The 17,825-nt window shown below is 41.6% G+C and overlaps 1 protein-coding gene across 1 annotated transcript in view; it reads left to right on the top strand.

Annotated features, from left to right (window-relative positions):
- MTMR9 (myotubularin related protein 9) overlaps positions 1–5,602 on the top strand; it is a 122,287-nt gene extending 116,685 nt beyond the window's left edge. Inside the window, exon 10 of the mRNA XM_033936248.1 lies at positions 5,115–5,602. Coding sequence (XP_033792139.1) covers positions 5,115–5,278 — 164 coding nt within the window. The 3' untranslated portion in view covers positions 5,279–5,602. The remainder of the gene's footprint in view (positions 1–5,114) is intronic.
- The last annotated feature ends 12,223 nt before the right edge of the window (positions 5,603–17,825 follow it).

Raw genomic sequence — 17,825 nt, 5'->3', positions numbered from 1 at the left:
AATTGTTTCCACTATTTTGCCCAGCACTGAGACTAGGATTACCAGTCTGTAATCCCCAGATCTCCCCTGGAACCCTTTAAAAAAAATCGGCATAACATTGGCCACCTTCCAATCTTCCGGTACTATAGACGATTTTAGCAACACAGATCACTAACTACATATCAGCTATTTCATGTTTGAGTCAGTACCCTGGGATATATACTAGAGAATGACACGGGGGACAGATTTTTCCCCATCCCCGCGGGAACTCATTTCCCCATCCCGTCCCCACGAGTTCTTTTCCTGTTTCTGCTTCATTCCTACAAGCTCAATCCTCATCTGCACAAACCTCAAACAATTTAACATCGTAAGTGTTCAAGGCTTGTGCAGTTAAGATAGAGCTTACAGGAATTGAGTTCCTGCGGGGACAGGGAAACATTTGTCCCTGTGTCATTCTCCAATATATACCATCTGGTCCAGGTGATTTATCACTCTTTAACTTGTTGGTTTAGCTTAGTGCATCTTCCAGGTTCACTGAGATTTCTTTCAATTCTTCCACCTCATCATCCTTGAAAACCATTCAAGACAACACATTTGTTGTTTCATTCAACTAGCTTCTGCATTCCTACAGAGAAGAAGTTTTTTGGCTGCTCCTGAAGCCAGGTGAGCACCACTTCCTTCATTATGCTTTGTCTTTTGCTCTCCGGGTTGCAGTGATGCACTCATGTCTCGTCACCAGTGACAAGTCTCTCCAGAATATTCTGATATTCTTCATACTACTACTACACTTCTCCCTCCGTATTCGCAGTTTCTGCACTTGCGGTTTCACATAATCACGATTTTTCATCGGGTGACTCCGCCCCCAAAAATTACATCATGATTAAAGTTCCTTTCCTTTTGCTGTAATGTAAAAAAAATTAAACTTTTACCAATAATCACTCTGCTTCCATGATTTCTCCTACAAAATCGAAATTTCAAAACTTTCACCCTGAAAATCACTGGTTCACATCGTGCACAGGGAAAAATGCTGCTTCCCAGCATCCATAGAGTGAAATGCTGTTTCCCAGCATGCATAGAGAAAATCGCTTGCCTGCTTAAAGCTTTCTGAATTGCTGCTTGCATGCTTAAAGCTCTAAAAGCTGCCAAAAGCATTGTGAATCGCTGCTTGCCTGCCCAAAAGCATTGTGAATCGCTGCTTGCCTGCCCAAAAGCATTGTGAATTGCTGCTTGCCTGCCCAAAAGCATTCTGAATCGCTGCTTGCCTGCCATTGTCTCTCCTTCAGGAACAGATCAGGTCTCCCACCATGGCTACAAAGCGCAAAAGTTCAAGTGCTACTGAAAGTGCTCCTAAAAAGGGAGAAGAAGGTGAAAACCTTACAAGAAAAGGTAGAGTTATTGGATATGCTTCAGAGAGTAAAGTCCTCCTCCGCTGTTGCTCGACACTATGGCATTAATGAGTCAACCGTTAGGTACATAAAAAAGAATGAAAAACAAATCCGTGAAGCTGTTGCGGCAGTTGCACCAGCAGGTGCGAAGAGATTACATGTGCGAGATGCCAATCTCTCTCGCACGGAAGCTGGTACATTTCTGTGGGTGCAGGATTGCTACAAAAAGAGAATACCGATAGACTCTGTGATGATAAGAGGAAAGGCAAAGTCTTTGTATGAAAACTTGAAAAGCAGGGAAGGTGGAATGACACAATCCATCAACTTTCTGGCCAGTAAAGGGTTGTTTGATAAATTCTGTCACAGGTATGGCCTGCGTAATGTTAGAGTGACAGGAGACGCAGCATCTGCCAACCAAGAGGCAGCTAGAGAGTTCCCTGCTACCTTTAAGCAAATTATTGAAGAGAAGGGATATGAACCTGAGCAGACATTCAATGCAGATGAAACTGCTCTCTTTTGGAAGAAAATGCCACAGAGGACTTTCATTAGCAAAGAGGATAAGCAAGTACCAGGTTTCAAGGCTGCAAGGGATAGATTGACCATGCTGCTTTGCGCAAATGCAGTAGGCCATATGATAAAGCCAACCCTGATTTATAAAGCCGCAAACCCCCGAGCCTTGAAGGGAAAAGATAAGTTCCAGCTGCCTGTTTACTGGATGAGCAACAAGAAGGCTTGGACAACAAGAGCTTTGTTCCTAGAGTGGTTTCATCAGTGTTTTGTGCCAGAAGTAAGAAAATACCTGGCAAATAAAGGAATGGAATTCAAGGTTCTGTTGGCATTGGACAATACCCCTGGACACCCAGACTCACATGAGTTCCACATAGAGGGTGTTGAGATCGTCTACTTGCTCCCCAACACAACATCTATCATCCAGCCTCTTGACCAGGGGGTAATAAGGACCTTCAAAGCACACTACACACGGTATTCATTAGAGAGGATAGTCCACACTATGGATGAAGGCCACAATGTTGAAAACATCATGAAAAATTGGAAGGAATTCACGATTGCAGATGCAATCAAAATTATTGAAAGAGCGGTGAAAGCTGTCAAGCCAGAGACAGTGAACTTGTGCTGGAAAAATCTTTGGCCTGAATGTGTAAAAAGGGATATCAATGTAAATATCACAGAGCCAGGCCAAGAAATTATGGAAGGCATCATTGACTTGGCAAAGCAAATGGGTGGGGAAGGCTTTGAAGATATGCATATGGAGGATATTCAAGACTTAATAGACAGCAGATCAAATGAACTAACAGAAGATGATCTCATTGACCTGACCACTCCTGAAGGAGAGGCAATACCAGATGAAGAGGAGGAAGGAGGAGTAGAAGAAGAGGTGCCTGAAGACAAGTTTACACTGGATAATATTGCAAAGGGCATACGCAGGTTTAATGGTGTGATTGACTTTTTCTATGACATCGACCCATCCATGGTAAGTCCATTAAAGGTGAAGGAGTTAGCATACAAAAATATATATAAAGAAATGCTTAAGGAGAAGAGCCAGACGGAAATCACAATGTATTTTCAAAAGATACTGAGAGGGAATGCCTCTCCATCCACTGCCTCACAATCCACCTCTTCCACCCATGAGGAGGCATCTTCTTTGTCTTCCTCGTACTGAAGACCCACTTCTACTGCCTGAGGAGGCCCCTGTGCTCGCTTATCCTCTTCGTCTCCTCCTCCTGCAGTGCTTGTACTGGATGTTGAGGATGAAGACATTGCCCCTGTTGCACAATTATCTGCTTCGTCTCCTCCTGCGGTAGTTGTACAGAACGATGAGGATGAAGACACTGCCTAATTTTTGTACAGTACTGTACAGATATTCCAGTACTGCACTTGTTGGGAAAGCAGTACTGTATTGAACTTTTTTGTTTACCCTGAGATTATTATAATACTTGTATTGTTCAATAAATAGTTACAGTATTCAATAAATACAGTTAATACAGTACTGTACAGGTATTCCAGTATTGCACTTGAAGTATTAAATATTTCTTTTTTTTCCTTGTTGGGAAAGTAGTACTGTACTGAACTTTTTTGTTTACCCTGAGATTATTACAGTACTTGTATTCAATAAATATTGTTACAGTACTGTATATATTAACTGTATTTATTGAATACTGTATCGTTATTCGACCAACATTGGGAATATTTACTGTATAGTATTTAGTTGTCCTTTTAGTAACAAAACCGCTATCTTTTACAAAAAACTGCGATTAACAAATACAATTCATATTCGCGGCTATAGCGGGAACATATCCCCCGCAAATACAGAGGGAGAAGTGTACTGCTACTACTTATCACTTATGTAGCGCTGAAAGGCTTACGCAGCGCTGTACATTTTGACATTTATAGACAGTCCCTGCTCGAAGAGAGCTTACAATCGAATTTGGACAGACAGACATGACATAGAGGGTAGGGGATGCAGAACCCAAGGTGAAAAGAGTTAGGAGTTGAAAGCACTCTCAAAGAGGTGGACTTTTAAACGGACCTTGAACACTGCCAGAGATACTCTCAGGAACTGGGTTGCAACCTCCACACGCTGTTCCTTGTGCAGATCAGTAAGCTGTTTAGGAACCCATCGTGCACATTCTTTCCTGCATCCCAAGTCATGCATTTTGGCAAATGCAGATCCATAATTTTGTAGACAGTTGAGACAATGTTATCCACCGGTCTTCTCTAATCAAGGCATCTACCCTGTCCATGTGCTCTTGTGTGCGTGATGTTGATAGGTGATCAGAACAACCTTTGTTGGTTATACCTGTTCTTCCCGCTTTAAATCTTCACCTATTAATAAACCTTTCATTGATTCATGGTGCTATGTCCATACTAGGTCAATATGTGACGGTGAATTTCCACAGGTTTCACTCCTACCCAAAGAAAGCACACTACTGCATGTTGTTCTTTGATAGTACAATCTTGCAATGGACCGCCATGTTTCTGACCTCATTGATGCCACATGACTAATGAGCGAGCACAGCACTGTATGTGGACAAACTATCCAACAGTCAATGTACAAGTACATATGTCGCATTTCGCTAGCTCTGTTCCCAGTTATCATGTAATTTAACCAATTGCCTTTAATTTTTGATTCGCCCTGTATATAATGGTGGGGAAGACAGATTTATAGTCATGATATTCTTATAACAAGCACTAAAGCTGTATGAGTTTCCAGACTCATTCTATAACTCAGGGGTCTGGAACCTCTGGCTTGTGGGCTGTCTGGCCCCTTGATCAGTTTACACAGCACACTTCTGGTCTGCTCCAACATAATGAGCTATTGTTCCACTCTGCTGCAATCAGCTGTCTGTTCTATGCTGCCCTCCCTTCCCCCAGTAATGCTGCCCATTGTGTACAATAGGTTCTTCATCCCTACTCTAATTTAATGGAGCTTAACAAGGCATTCTTTCTGATGCAAGAATATCAAGGAGATTTCTTCCTCCAAATACTATGTCAAAGACTAATAACCCTTCGATATGATGATTAAGGCATAAATTTTGACTACAAGAATCCATTTTTTTCTTGTTCTTGAAAGCTGTTTCTCAGTAAATCTGCTAGTCTACCAAGGTACCAACATTGCCTCCTTTTTGATGAGTGTTTGTTGTTGGTTTTTTTTTTTTTTTTTTGCTACCACAGAATAATATGGATAACTCTCTGAAGATTCCTTCTGATAATCTCTCCTTTTTCCACATGCAGGTGTTTTCCTTCGTTGGAATAGATCTTCCAAATATCTGGATGAAGCTTATGATGAGATGATCCACATTATGGAATATAACAAGGAGCTGCAGGTGAAAGTCAATGCATTGCGACGGCAACTAGCAGAACTGGAAACAGAAGATGAGCTGCAGGAGAGCTCCTAATTTTCATCTTGTGGTTTGTTTTGTCTGGCTCCATCTTTAAAGACTACAAAATGAACATCTAATGCATGCACTACAGAAAGCTTGGATAAACTTGACCTCTCAGCACTACAGAAATTAAAAATTTATCCCATTTCCCCTTGGACAGGGCTCATTTTTGGTTTTAATTTTTCCATTTAAATGTTCTTCATTGAAATTTTTTGAAATGCTATTTAAATGAGCTCAAACAATTGACTGTGTAGAGTTTTATATTGAGGCTTTGACTATTTATTTAACTTGAGCCTTGAAACACTCAAATTGATTAAAATATATGTTGGCTTTTAGTGATATTTCTGTACATTCCTCCTCTTTATCACAGAATGGAACCGAAATTTTAGTAGTCACTGATGGTAACAGTATTATCTTGGTTAATCCTAATCCCAGTCTCTTGATACAGTAATCAATTGACTTTTTAGTGTTTTACATAGACCTTGACTAAACTAATATATATTTAGTACTTGATGAAGCATTGCTCTAAGCAAACAAGGTAGAAGCAGCAACATCTTGAATTAATACCAGAGCACACTTGAATTGTGTTCAGCCAGAGTAACACTGGCTGCAGTTTGCTCTAGAAACATGAACTATATATGAGGAGACAGGGAAGAAATATGGGACTATTCTGGCAGCCATATTTCACAAATCTAGAGGTGAAATAAACGGTCTTTCCATTTTGTAAAATAAATTTGTTTCACATAGTGGTCCACTATTAATGAAATGGAAGAACATTTTGGAGCTTTGATCAGTTTTGTGCATCAGGTGCCAAGTGACCTGGTTTTCAGAGTAAAACTGTAGAGAATTTTGACTTGTAGATGCTCCTTCTAATGCAGCGTGGTACCTTTCAATCATGATTCAGATGGAAGAAGCAGGAATACAAATACCTCTGTACTCTGTAATGTGAGCAGAGGCCTGAACTTCCCTGCAGAAGTAACTTGCTTCAGAAGTTTGACACATTCTTTCTAGCATTTTCATTTTTTGCAGTATGTGCTCTTCATTCCAGTGAAAGTAGGCCAGAAGGATTCTTGTGAAAAACACCAAGGAGGTAAGAGTTTTAGAAGGTATTACTTTAAAAGTATTACAATTATCATTTTAAAGGTTTTTTATTTTTATTTAATCATAAATACTGTTTCATCATAAACACAGTGTCAGGATCCCAAACAGCATGTGGCTGTGCTAAATTAATTACTTATGTTTTATCACATATATTGTAGTTAAAAGGCAATAACATACTACGTACAAAACATGACATGAATTGTAGATGGGGTGGTTGCTGAATGTAAAGAGGAGGTGTCTAGCACATACACTTAGCAACTTTTACAAAACTTTCAGGAAAGAAATAAAAACCCTGCTATTAAAAAAATCCATGAAGACTAACTTACACTGTATGAAACATTTCAATCCTCTGAAGCAACCCACTCTACTCTGTAACACCTTTGGACATGTCTAGAAATCCTCTTCTGTAATTCTGAAATCCTCTTCTGTAATCCACCTTGAACCGCAAGGTAATGGCGGAATAAAAATCACTAATGTAATGTAATTAACATGGCTGGTTGCCTTGTCCTTCCCCCAAACTTTGGATGCTCTCTGAGCTATGGTGGTTTCAGTTGATGGTCTGTGTATTTGTCTCTCAAGTGATTAAACTCACTTAGTGAAAATAAGACCTTCAAATCCTCTGCGTTCCAGGTCCTTTATGCACAGATCACTAGGTAAAATATTCAAGTATTTTAAATGTTTTGGCTCATCCTTATAATAAATTTTAGGGTTGGTTTTTTTTTTAACCTTCCTCTGAATTTTTCAGTTTTTACTCTTTGGGCCTTTACCTGTGCCCCCTTCCTTTATTCTTGCATAGAGAGTAGCACTGCCCCTTCTCCATTTATGCCTTACATACCTCCTCTTCCTCTGCTATTATGATTTTGTTTGTAAAATGTATGTTGAGCTTATTGGACATCCTTCCACATTTTTAGATATATTGCTGTTAGCTCTGTTTAAAGAAACAATCTGTCATATTACTATCACTCTCTACCTGTTCTGGTTTTAATACAATGGAAACAAAACTTTAGGTCTTCAGTGTTTTGGAGAGACCTGAGAATTACGTAATTTGGAGGTGCAGTATTTGCTTTCAAAATTGGTGTAGGTTTGTGAATATGAAACATAAGAGGTTGAATTGCATGCAGATTTCTCTTGTAGTGAATCTTTTTTTGTTTATAGGGGTTTGAAGCTGGAATAACATTGATGGTCCAAAGCTGCATAACTATCTGTATGCCGCAGTTGCACAAGCATTAACTGATATCATATAAGCTTTACAAAAGATTTAACAAAAAATACACACAAAAAAACTGTGTGTTGTTTTGGGTTGTTGTTTTTTTTTGTCTGTGTCCTCTGCGGTCAAAAAATGAGCACAAATCAACATCTGCTCTCAAAGCTGAACTGGAATATATTCCAATATGTATAAGGAGCTGATGGGGACTTGCTTTTATGCTTTGCTTTTCATTAATGAGAAAACAAGAGGATGCTATCTAAAATCAGTTTCACAGGCCCTAGACCTGTAGTTAATGCTGCATAACTTCATGTAGAGACCGGAGTTTGAAAGAAATTTTATCATTTTGTGATTGAAGCTGGGTGCTTTAGTCATACCCTGAGGAGGTAAAGAGTACTACACTACATCACTTTGCAGTACAAACAGGTGAGTGCCCAAGAATGGAGCTACAGATTCAGATGTCTTATGTACCCTTTCCTCTAGATAAGTCAACAGCACAAATTGTCTCTAGCTTTAGATATTATATATCATTACACCATGTATCTCCAGTAAGAACATACATAAAGTATCCAAAGCTTATTCAATTTTTTCAAGTCTTTTTCAAGAACCTCAGAACACCACTCGAGGCTGACTTGGCTCATAGCCTTAAGCTTGATGTGTACGTTTCTTACCGGTTCAGATTTTAAAATGCATCATTTATAAGATTCAAATTTGTTTAAATAGTTATTTTTCATTAACTTTCAGAAAGCTTGTAAATATACTTAGCTTTTGAATTGTGGTCCAGCAACAAATCGGGATTATCTTACTGACATGTTTTGCCGGAGCTTTTTCAAAGGCATAATCCCTCTTATTTCTCCCGTCAACTTTTTAGATCATGCAGTTTGATTTTTTTTTTTTTTTTAGGACACTAAAGAAAACTATAAACTCTAATTACTGAATTATACTTATTTTCTGATGCTGCATTATATAAATTGTGCAAATTGTCAACACACAGACGTGTTAAAATATTAAGCATAAATACCTGAGTTGGTATCATATGTTTGTTGGACATATTTGTGATAATACCTTTAGCATAGAGCATTTCTCAAACAAATAATGTAGCTTATTGTAACTGTGAAAATTTGTTTCAAGGGATTGGATTCAGAAGTACCTCATGGCTCCAGTGCATGTATTGAGGTCAAAAGAATACTACACTTCTGATCTCTGGCAAGCTTAGAAAATATCTTTATTAACTACAAACCCCACAAAAAAATTTGCCTACAATTAAATTTTGTCAGAATAGTCAGAGGAATTTTAGGTTATATAGTGTGGTAGTGTTTTGAAATTAAGCACCCACTGTTAGTCCCCAAAATCCAAACTGCCACAATGTTATAACTGTTATAATAAAGATGATAGGGGTCTTTGTCTTTTAAAAACATCTTATATGTGTTGAAATACAGTAAAGCGATATGATAATTTAAGTGGTTCATTTTATGATAGATGGTAACAAGGTAAACCAGGGTATGTATTGCCAGCCTTCAGTCTCACATTTGGCAACACATCTACATTGTGCATTATTGAAGAGCTATCTGTCCTTGTTTGATATTTTCTAATACTGTTTCCATTCTTTTCCTTAGAATGGGACATTTGTCCAGCTCACTTCAGTTTGATGAAAGTGTATTCATCTCCCCTCACATATCTTTACAGAACTCTTTTCGACTTCTCTTGCTGTGCTTGTATTCTACACACTGAATATTATGAGATTACATGTTGGAATTGGATATTTATTTCGGTATTTCTTTTTCCAGTGCAATGTGTGTCATTCTGGACAAGTAGGTTATCTCCCCATGGCCATAAGCCATATGCAGAAGGAATCCACTCTGGATTTTTCTGTGATCCTCCTCCTTCACTGGGAGCTCTACTGCTACCTGCAGTTTTTCCCTTCTGCACAGTGTTTCTGTTCTGTTTTCGCCTTTTTCTTATTTTATTTGGTGTTTTCAGTGCTCGGCGCTAAATCTTCAATATAGCTTTGCCTGTATAGAGAAGAAGCAGACTCTGGTCTGCAGCTGACAGGCTGATCCCTGGTGGTACCTGTTAGCCAGCTTACTTGTCTTTTTTTGGAACTTGGGGCCCTCACCTACTGCTTAGCAGGGGTTTGAGCGCAGGCTGTTAGGCATCCTTAGGAGATTCAGCGGTGTCTCGCAGAGTGCCCAGCTGCATTTTTCGCCTTCTCCCTTCTGGTAGCGTATCCATCTGTCCGCAGGGTTGGGGGTACGGTCAGAAAACGTGTCTGGCTGGCAGCCCGAAGATCAGCATGGAAGCATTTTGGGGATAAGGCAGTGATTCTTTTCCTTACCAGCTACTGAGGCAGGCTGCAGCACATTGTCAGCACAGATCACAGTGAGTAAGACTGTTACAGCCTATGAGATGAATTGGGGGGGAGGGAGTCCCAAAAAAATATTTTTTTCAAGGTTTCTGCATGTTTCCCTGTGTTCTCCCACCTGAAAAATCCTAAATTCTCAAGGGGGGGATTACTTTTGTAAGTTTGTTTTAGCAATTTTAGGTGTGAAAATCATGGATTTATTGCAGTCTTTTTTCCAGAAGTTACCTGCACTTCCAAAACTTCATTTTTTGCTTCAAAACTGGTTGGATTGGAGTCAAAGGGCTCTGCTACCACAAATTTGTGCCAAGATTGTGAAACCTTTGCACCTCAGGAGCTGCGCTGTGTGGTCTGGAGAGATGAGAGCAACCAGCTTAACCTCTCCTCTGCATACTCGGATGACAAAAAGGGCAACCTTTTCTGTTTATGGGGCCTAAGAACATGGACGCCTCACAGCCCAAGAAACACAAAATAGAATAATCACAGAGTGACTCAGCACTCCCTGGTCCAGATGCCTTCTCGGACTTTTTGAAATTTTTGAAGAAAACCTTTCATGCTCCTCCTGTGCAGTCCTGCTGCGCATCAGACTTATCTTCTCAGAGCATAGCCTCCTAGGGCAGTGGTAGGCAAACTCATTAGTCAAAAGAGCCAAAGATCAGCAATACAACGATTAATATTCTTTTGAGAGCCATACCCCACGCACGCTTGCGCTACAACGGCTATGTCAACCCGACTGACACCCCACTCGCCCGCACATAGTCTAAATCGATTCGTGGAAGAGCCTAGAGAATGACACAGGGAAAAAATTTGTCTCCGTCCCCACAAACCATCTGATCCCATCCACACAAGCCTCGAATAGTTTTATACTGAACTTATTATATTAAAGTATAAAAAGAAACAATATTCTATACAAATTGTCAATTTATAAATCAGCATCTTCTCCCCACTTCCCTTCAGCGTCCTCAGCCCATTCTCTCTCCACTTCCCTTCAGCGCATGCGCATAAAAACAAGCAAGCTATTTTAAATCATTTTCATTCTATTATTTATTCATAGAAATTAAAGTCTATATAATGCCAGTCACATAACAAAACATGATTTTACAAAAATAATTCCCTGCACAGTCAAGCCTACAAGGATTACTAGATTTCAGCAGCACCCCTCCCCCTCCCCCTTCGTGGCCAAGTCAAAATGATCTACCAACAATAAAATTTTTTTAAAAAACACAAAGCACACTGTACGCAGAGAAAATGTTAATTATCATTTATATTCCGTGGATTTTCAAAGAGGTCAAGGCAGATGACTTTATGCGATGTCACCTCAGTAACAACTATACAAAAATAGCCAAATATACCCCCTCCCTTTTTACTAAACTGCATTAGCGTTTTTTAGCATAGGGAGCTGCGCTGAATACCCTGCGCTGCTCTCGATGCTCATAGGCTCCCTGCGCTAAAAAACGCTATTGCGGTTTAGTAAAAGGGGACCATAGTGCAAAATATAGACAGCAGATATAAATTCTCAAAACGGACACATTTTGATCTACGACAACCTCCTGGGGACACAGGCAGCCAAAATAGACTCTGACATCTCTAAATTACTGACCAAAACAACAGACATAAAAGAGTTCCGCAAAGAAATAAAAACACTACTGTTCAAAAAATATCTCCCATCACTCTAACCACCGCCCAATGAGTTCCCAATCAACGACTTCGGAATCACTCATCCATATTATCTCTTTGTCTGTGATCAAGAATGTACTGTAACTCTTCTACACTACACCCGACTTAACTGATCGAGTTGACATGTATTACCTCTGTAAAATGCATTATCTTCTGCTATATGTATTATCTTCTGTAATAAGTAATATCTTCTGTGAAATTGTAATATCATAACTCTTCACTGTTCCTGTAACTTACTCCTATCCTGAAATGTAATTCTACTGGAATGTCCCAGATATTTTCTATATTGTAATCCGCCTAGAACCGCAAGGCACAGGCGGAATAGAAATCCCTAATGTAATGTAATGTAAATTGAAAATAAAATCATTTTTCCTACCTTTGTTGTCTGGTGATTTCATTAGTCTCTGGTTGCACTTTATTCTTCTGACTGTGCATCCAATATTTCTTCCCTTCTTTCAGCCTCCTGTATGCTTCCTCTTCTTCAGACCTCATTCCCTCCCCCAACTTTTTCTCTTTCACCCTGCCCCCTTCTTTCTTTCTCCCTCACTGCCCTCCCCCAAGCCACCGCCATTGGGGAACAGGCTGCCTCCGCCGCCGGGGAATATGCTGCTGCCGAGTTCTGAGCTCTCCTTGCTTCCCTTCCCTGTAAAGAGGACGCTGAAGCACCGGGCCAACCAACTTTTGCCACCCGACATCAATTCTGATGTCAGAGAGGAAGTTCAGGGCTAGCCAGGCAGCGATTGGCTGGCCCGGAACTTACTCTCAGACATCAGAATTGACGTCGGGTGGTGAAAGTTGGTCGGCTTGCCGCTTAAGCGTCCTCTTTACAGGGAAGGGAAGCAGGTTGGGCACCCCTGCTCTAGCAAACTGAGCCGCAAGCTGTCCTAGGGCATGACCTTCACAGTCTGCCACTGTTCAGAACTTGGGAAACCTTTCTCCAGCGGATACAGAAGATGATGATTTTTTTTGATCCTTTGTTTTCTGTGGATGTTCCTCCCCTTGTCAGGGGACCAGGGAACATACATGCTGGCTTTTTAGATCCTAATTTGGTTGTAGAACCTGGAGATGATCCCATGGTTCTGCATTTATTTAAGTCTGCTGCCTTATCGGATCTTATTTTGGAGTCTCTGCATGAGTTGAATTTAGCCATTCATCCAGCTTCTATCTCCTCCTCCTCCCTTATGTGTGGAGTGAGGGTTCAGTCCTTGGCATATCCTTGGCATCCAGATATTAACATCTTGATCATGGAGCAGAGGGATTCTCCAAAGGGGTCTCAAAGTAGTGAGAGCCATGTCTAGGCTGTATCCTATGGCACAGGAGTGTCAGCAACTTTTTAGTCAGCCTAAAGTGGATTCCTTGGTTGCACCTCAAGGACATGGAGGACCGCCGAGAGGATGTAGTTCTCTGTGACTTTTTTCAAGGTAGTGGCTTTGGGAGTCAAAGCTACCTTGGCGGTGTCCTTTGTCACACATGCTTGTCTGCCTAGATTATGCACCTTGGGAAAGTGAGAGAGAGGAACCTCCTTCTCAGCTTCTTATATCTGGTGTAGATTATGTAGTTACTGCGCTGTATGACATACGTGTCCTGGGTAAAGCATCAGTTTATTAAATTTCTGCTCATAGAATGCTATGGATAAGACAATGGGCTGGTGATTCCACCTCAAGGTTACTCTTGCCAGACTCTCTTTTAAGGAGCAGCTATTATTTGGTAAAGGCCTAGATGATCTCATGAACTGCATGGTGGACCGTTGCCCCAAGACCTGCCTGATAGTAAACCCAGAACCTGTAAAGGCTCAGGGTGCTCTAATTTTCGTGGCTCCAGGCGCTCTTGACAACATTCCAGTTCCACGTCACAAAGATTCTCCCGGGGCTACAGATAGGTTTTCTGGATCCAGCCATAACTAGGCCTCTGCTTACCATGCAGCTCCATCTACCGAGAAGTTGAAATGACACCAGGCTGAGGGCGGCCCATCTTCATATAGGGGGTGCGCACACTCAGTTTTTGCAGGCCTGGGTTCAGATTTTGTCCGACTGCTGGGTTTGGACATCATTCGGCCCGGTTACAAGCTGGAATTTGCCTAGCCTTTATCGGATTGGTTTGTGGACTCTCCCACAGAGCGCCCTGAAAGGCAATTAAAGTGGAAGCCACTGTGAGAAGGTTGCTCGATATTCAAGCCATAGAGCCTTTGACTAAGAGAGGCTCTGATGATTGGAGACTCATTCTGGACCTTATGCAGATACAGTGCACAAAGTTCTGTGCTTTTGCATGGAGACGGTTCGATCTGTCATAGCGGCAGTGATCCTGGGAGAGTTCCTAGACTCTCTAGATCTAACAGATGCCTACTTGCATGTACCTATTTTCCCAGACTACAGAAAGTTTCTCAGATTTCATGTTCTGGAAAATCACCATCAATTTTCAGTTCTACCCTTTGGTCTGGCAACAGCTCCTCGCACCGTCACCAAGGTGATGGTTGTGGTAGCAGCTCACCTGCGCAAGATGGGACTGCAAGTGCATCCCTACCTGGATGATTGGCTGATCAGAGCTCCTTTATTATCTAAGGTTCAGCACACTGGATCCGAGTCCTGGAGGACCTGGACTGGATTGTACATTACTGAAATCCATGGCAGCCTATCTTCCAGAGGCACGCATACAGAAGCTGTACTCTTATTTCTTGTCTCTTGGACAAGTCAACTCCGTCAGCATGGGACTATCTTCAAGTCCTGAGGTCCATGGTGGCCATAATAGATGTGGTACCTTGGGTGACAGCCTACATGCATCCTCCAGAATTACTCTAATGCTGGTCTCCATAGGTGGATGCGTTGCAGAAATGTTTACCTTGGACACTGGAGGCTCAAGCCAGCATGGACTGGTGGCTCCGTCCTCAGTACCTCTCCAAGGGCATGCCTCTGCGGATTGCTTCCTGGGTGGTGGTAATGACAGATGCCAGTCCGATTCAGGAGCTTTGGGCACTCTCTCAGAAGAGGTAGTCTATCAATAGGGTAGAACTGCATACCATTTGGTTGGCTCTGGAGAAATTGCAGAAAACTTTTGAGGGTCAAGTGATCATAGCTTTTTCTGATAATGCTACAGTGGTGGCACCAAGGAGGCACTAAGACTGCATCTCTTTGTTTGGAAGCCTGCATTCTCTTTCACTGGGTGGAGCATCATCTTCAGGTGCTATCGGGAGTGCATGTCGTGGGTGTGGGTAATATTCAAGCCGACTTCCTCAGCAGATAGACCTTGGATCTGGGTGAGTGGATGTTGTTAATGGCAATGTTTCAGGCCATTGTTCAGTGCTGGAGTCATCCACACTTTGACTTCATAGCAATGGCATAAAACAAGAAAGCAGACAGACTCTTCAGTTGAAGATTCAAGCCCAGAAGCAAGGGCCTAGATACTCTAGTCCAGCCTTGGCCTCAGGGAATCCTGTTGTATGTCTATCTTCTCTGGCCCATGATAGGCCATGTCTTTCAACAGAATGCAACTCATCAGGGAAGAGTCATTCTGGTGGCTCCAGATTTGGCCTCATAGGCTGTGGTATGCAGATCTGATGTGTCTTCAAACAGACCATGGCCTCCTGTTGCAAGTGCATCCAGACCTCCTTTTTCAGAGTCTGGTATGTATGGTAGATCTGGATTGCTTTGTTCTTACAACATGGCTCTTGAGCGTGAAGCATTAGAGCACAAAGGGTATTCAGAAGTGGCCATTCCCACCTTTCTCAAGTCTAAGAAGTCTACTATAGTCTCTGCCTACACTAAAGCATGGAAGACTTTCTGGTATTGGTGCGCCCATGAACATGTGAGCTGTTTTCAGCTCTGATTTTGGTAGTGTTAGCCTTTCTCCATGCAGGCCTTGATGAGGGCCTTACAGTGGCTTCAAGTTGCTGGGCTCTGTTTCAGAGCTCGGGACCGTAGACCTATGTTGGCATCTCATCCAGACATCACCAGATTTCTGAAGGGTGCTTTCTGTGTCAGGCCATCGTTCCCTTCATGGGACCTTAATGTGTTTTTGAGAGGCCTTACTAAAGCTCCATTTGAGCTGCTGGAAGAAGTGTCCCTCTTGGACTTGATGCTAAAGGTAGCTTCTCTGGTAGCAGTAACCTCAGCGTGATGAGTCTGAGCGCCAGGCTCTTTTTGTAGAGCCTTTCCTTAAAATCTCGAAGACTGGAATCTCCTTTTGCACTGTCCCTTCTTTTCTGCCGAAGGTGGTTTCAGCATTTCATGTTAATCAAGAGATGTGTTTACCTGTCTTCCAGCCTACAGGTTCTAAGAAACAAGATTGCATTTTGAAGAAGTTGGACATCAGAAGAGTGCTTCTTTGTTATCTGGAAGTCACTAATGAGCTTAGAGACTCTGACCATCTGTTTATGATGACTCATTTATGTAAGTGAGGCATGCCTGCTTCTAAGGCCATAGTTTCCAGATGGATCCGTAAAGCCATTTTGTCAGCCTACATTATCTGTGGGAAACAGTCTCCTGTTTCTGTTAAAGCACATTCAACCAGAAGTGTAGCCTCTTCGTGGGCAGAGGCTAGGGCAGTCTATCTGGTGGAGATTTGTAGAGCTGTGAGTTGGTCCATTCTACACATTTGCAAAGTTTTACAGGGTGGACATTGTGGCAAGACAGGACTCTGCTTTGAATCTTCCAGGTTACCGGCCAGCACAGTCAGCCCACCCTAGATTTCTGGAACTGCTTTTGTACATCCTGCTTGTCCAGAATGACACATCTATTGCAATGGAAAAAGAGATTTTGTCCTTACCCTTGATAATATCTTTTCCAGTAGGAGTGTCATTCTGGATCCCCACCCTGCACCTGCCTACCGTCTCGTTCTGTTTATTCTTCTAAATTGTATCTTGGATGCCAGTCAGTACTACCTGAGCTCCTTTGATGCTTCTGTTGGCTGTTACTTGTTCATTGTGAGCTTCTATACCGCTACTAATTACTGGGGAGACAATTCAGAGCAGTTTGCAGATGCTTCTGTAGGGGTGTTACAATACAAGAGCTTCTGTAGAGGTGATACAACAATACAAAGTTACAAAGAGCTTCTGCAAGGTGTTACATTACATGGGCTCTATATAATATTCTATCAGAGTCTAGTTTTCTGGGTTTTCATTGTGTTCCTATTGGGGGTGGGGCGGTGGGGGACTGACCAACTGTCTCCTCTGTTGTTTTATTGGCTAAAGTAGTCTGTGAAAGAGGATGATCTGTATTCCTTTCTTGAGCTTTCCGGTATCCTTTTCTAGTTTTAGCTCCTTTGGGAGGGTGTTCCACCACCTTGGAGCCATCACTGAGAACATTCTTTTCCTGATGCTTTTGTATTTGATGTCTCTGAAGGAGGGAATTTCCAGCAGGTGATTTTGGCTTGAGCGTAGTGTGCGTGTTGTGTGCTGATGTAGTCTGGCCCGCTAGATATTGTAGTTCAGAAAGATGAATGATTTTGTGTGTCAGCAGTAAGATCTTGAATTTCACCCTGATTTCAATGGGAGCCATTATAGTTTTTTCAGTAGCGTTGTGGCACTCGTCAGCCTCGATTTTCCCAGCAGAAATCTTGCTGCTGTGTTTTGTACCATTTGAATCTGTTTAATCATGTATTTTGGAATGCCCAGTAGGATCGCGTTGTAGTAGTTAAAGATTGAGAGCACCAGGGTTATTACGTTGGACATTGCTTGCTTGACAGATGAGGTAGGGTTTCAGTCCTCTGACACAGTAAAGTTTTCCATGTGTTCAAGTGTTAGTATGTTTGAGCAGAACAGTTGGTTTGTTTAAGAAACTTCCCATTTTTGTCCTTACTTCACAAAATTTTGATGGAGCTCTTGCTTGCTTGGTTACTAACTGCAGGTGGCAGTAGAGCTCCTAGTGAAGTAGAAGGATCACATAAAAAATCCGGAGTAGATTCCTTCTGCATATAGCTTATGACCATGGGGAGATAACCTGCTTGTCCAGAATGACGCACCTACCTACTGAAAAAGATATTATCTTTACAAAATGCCTCAAGTGCTGTTTTAGGGATTTTGTACTATATAGAATTGTAATTGTATATGCTGTTTTAGGATGTAGTAAGCTTAGCTGGAACAGTATAACATGTCTTGATACACAGAGGGAAGTGAATCTTGAATGAAATGGAATGTTTCACTGCCCAATTGCTCTGATTATTCAGGTTGATATTCATTTGTGCACTGTTAATATTCAGGGTGCTCATTAATATTGCACATCAACTCATAT

This window comes from Geotrypetes seraphini, chromosome 3, assembly GCF_902459505.1.
Source record: "Geotrypetes seraphini chromosome 3, aGeoSer1.1, whole genome shotgun sequence".
NCBI classification, from domain to species: Eukaryota; Metazoa; Chordata; class Amphibia; order Gymnophiona; family Dermophiidae; genus Geotrypetes; species Geotrypetes seraphini.
The sequence above is the reverse complement of the archived record's forward strand: the minus strand, read 5'-3'. Positions and strand labels throughout refer to the sequence as shown.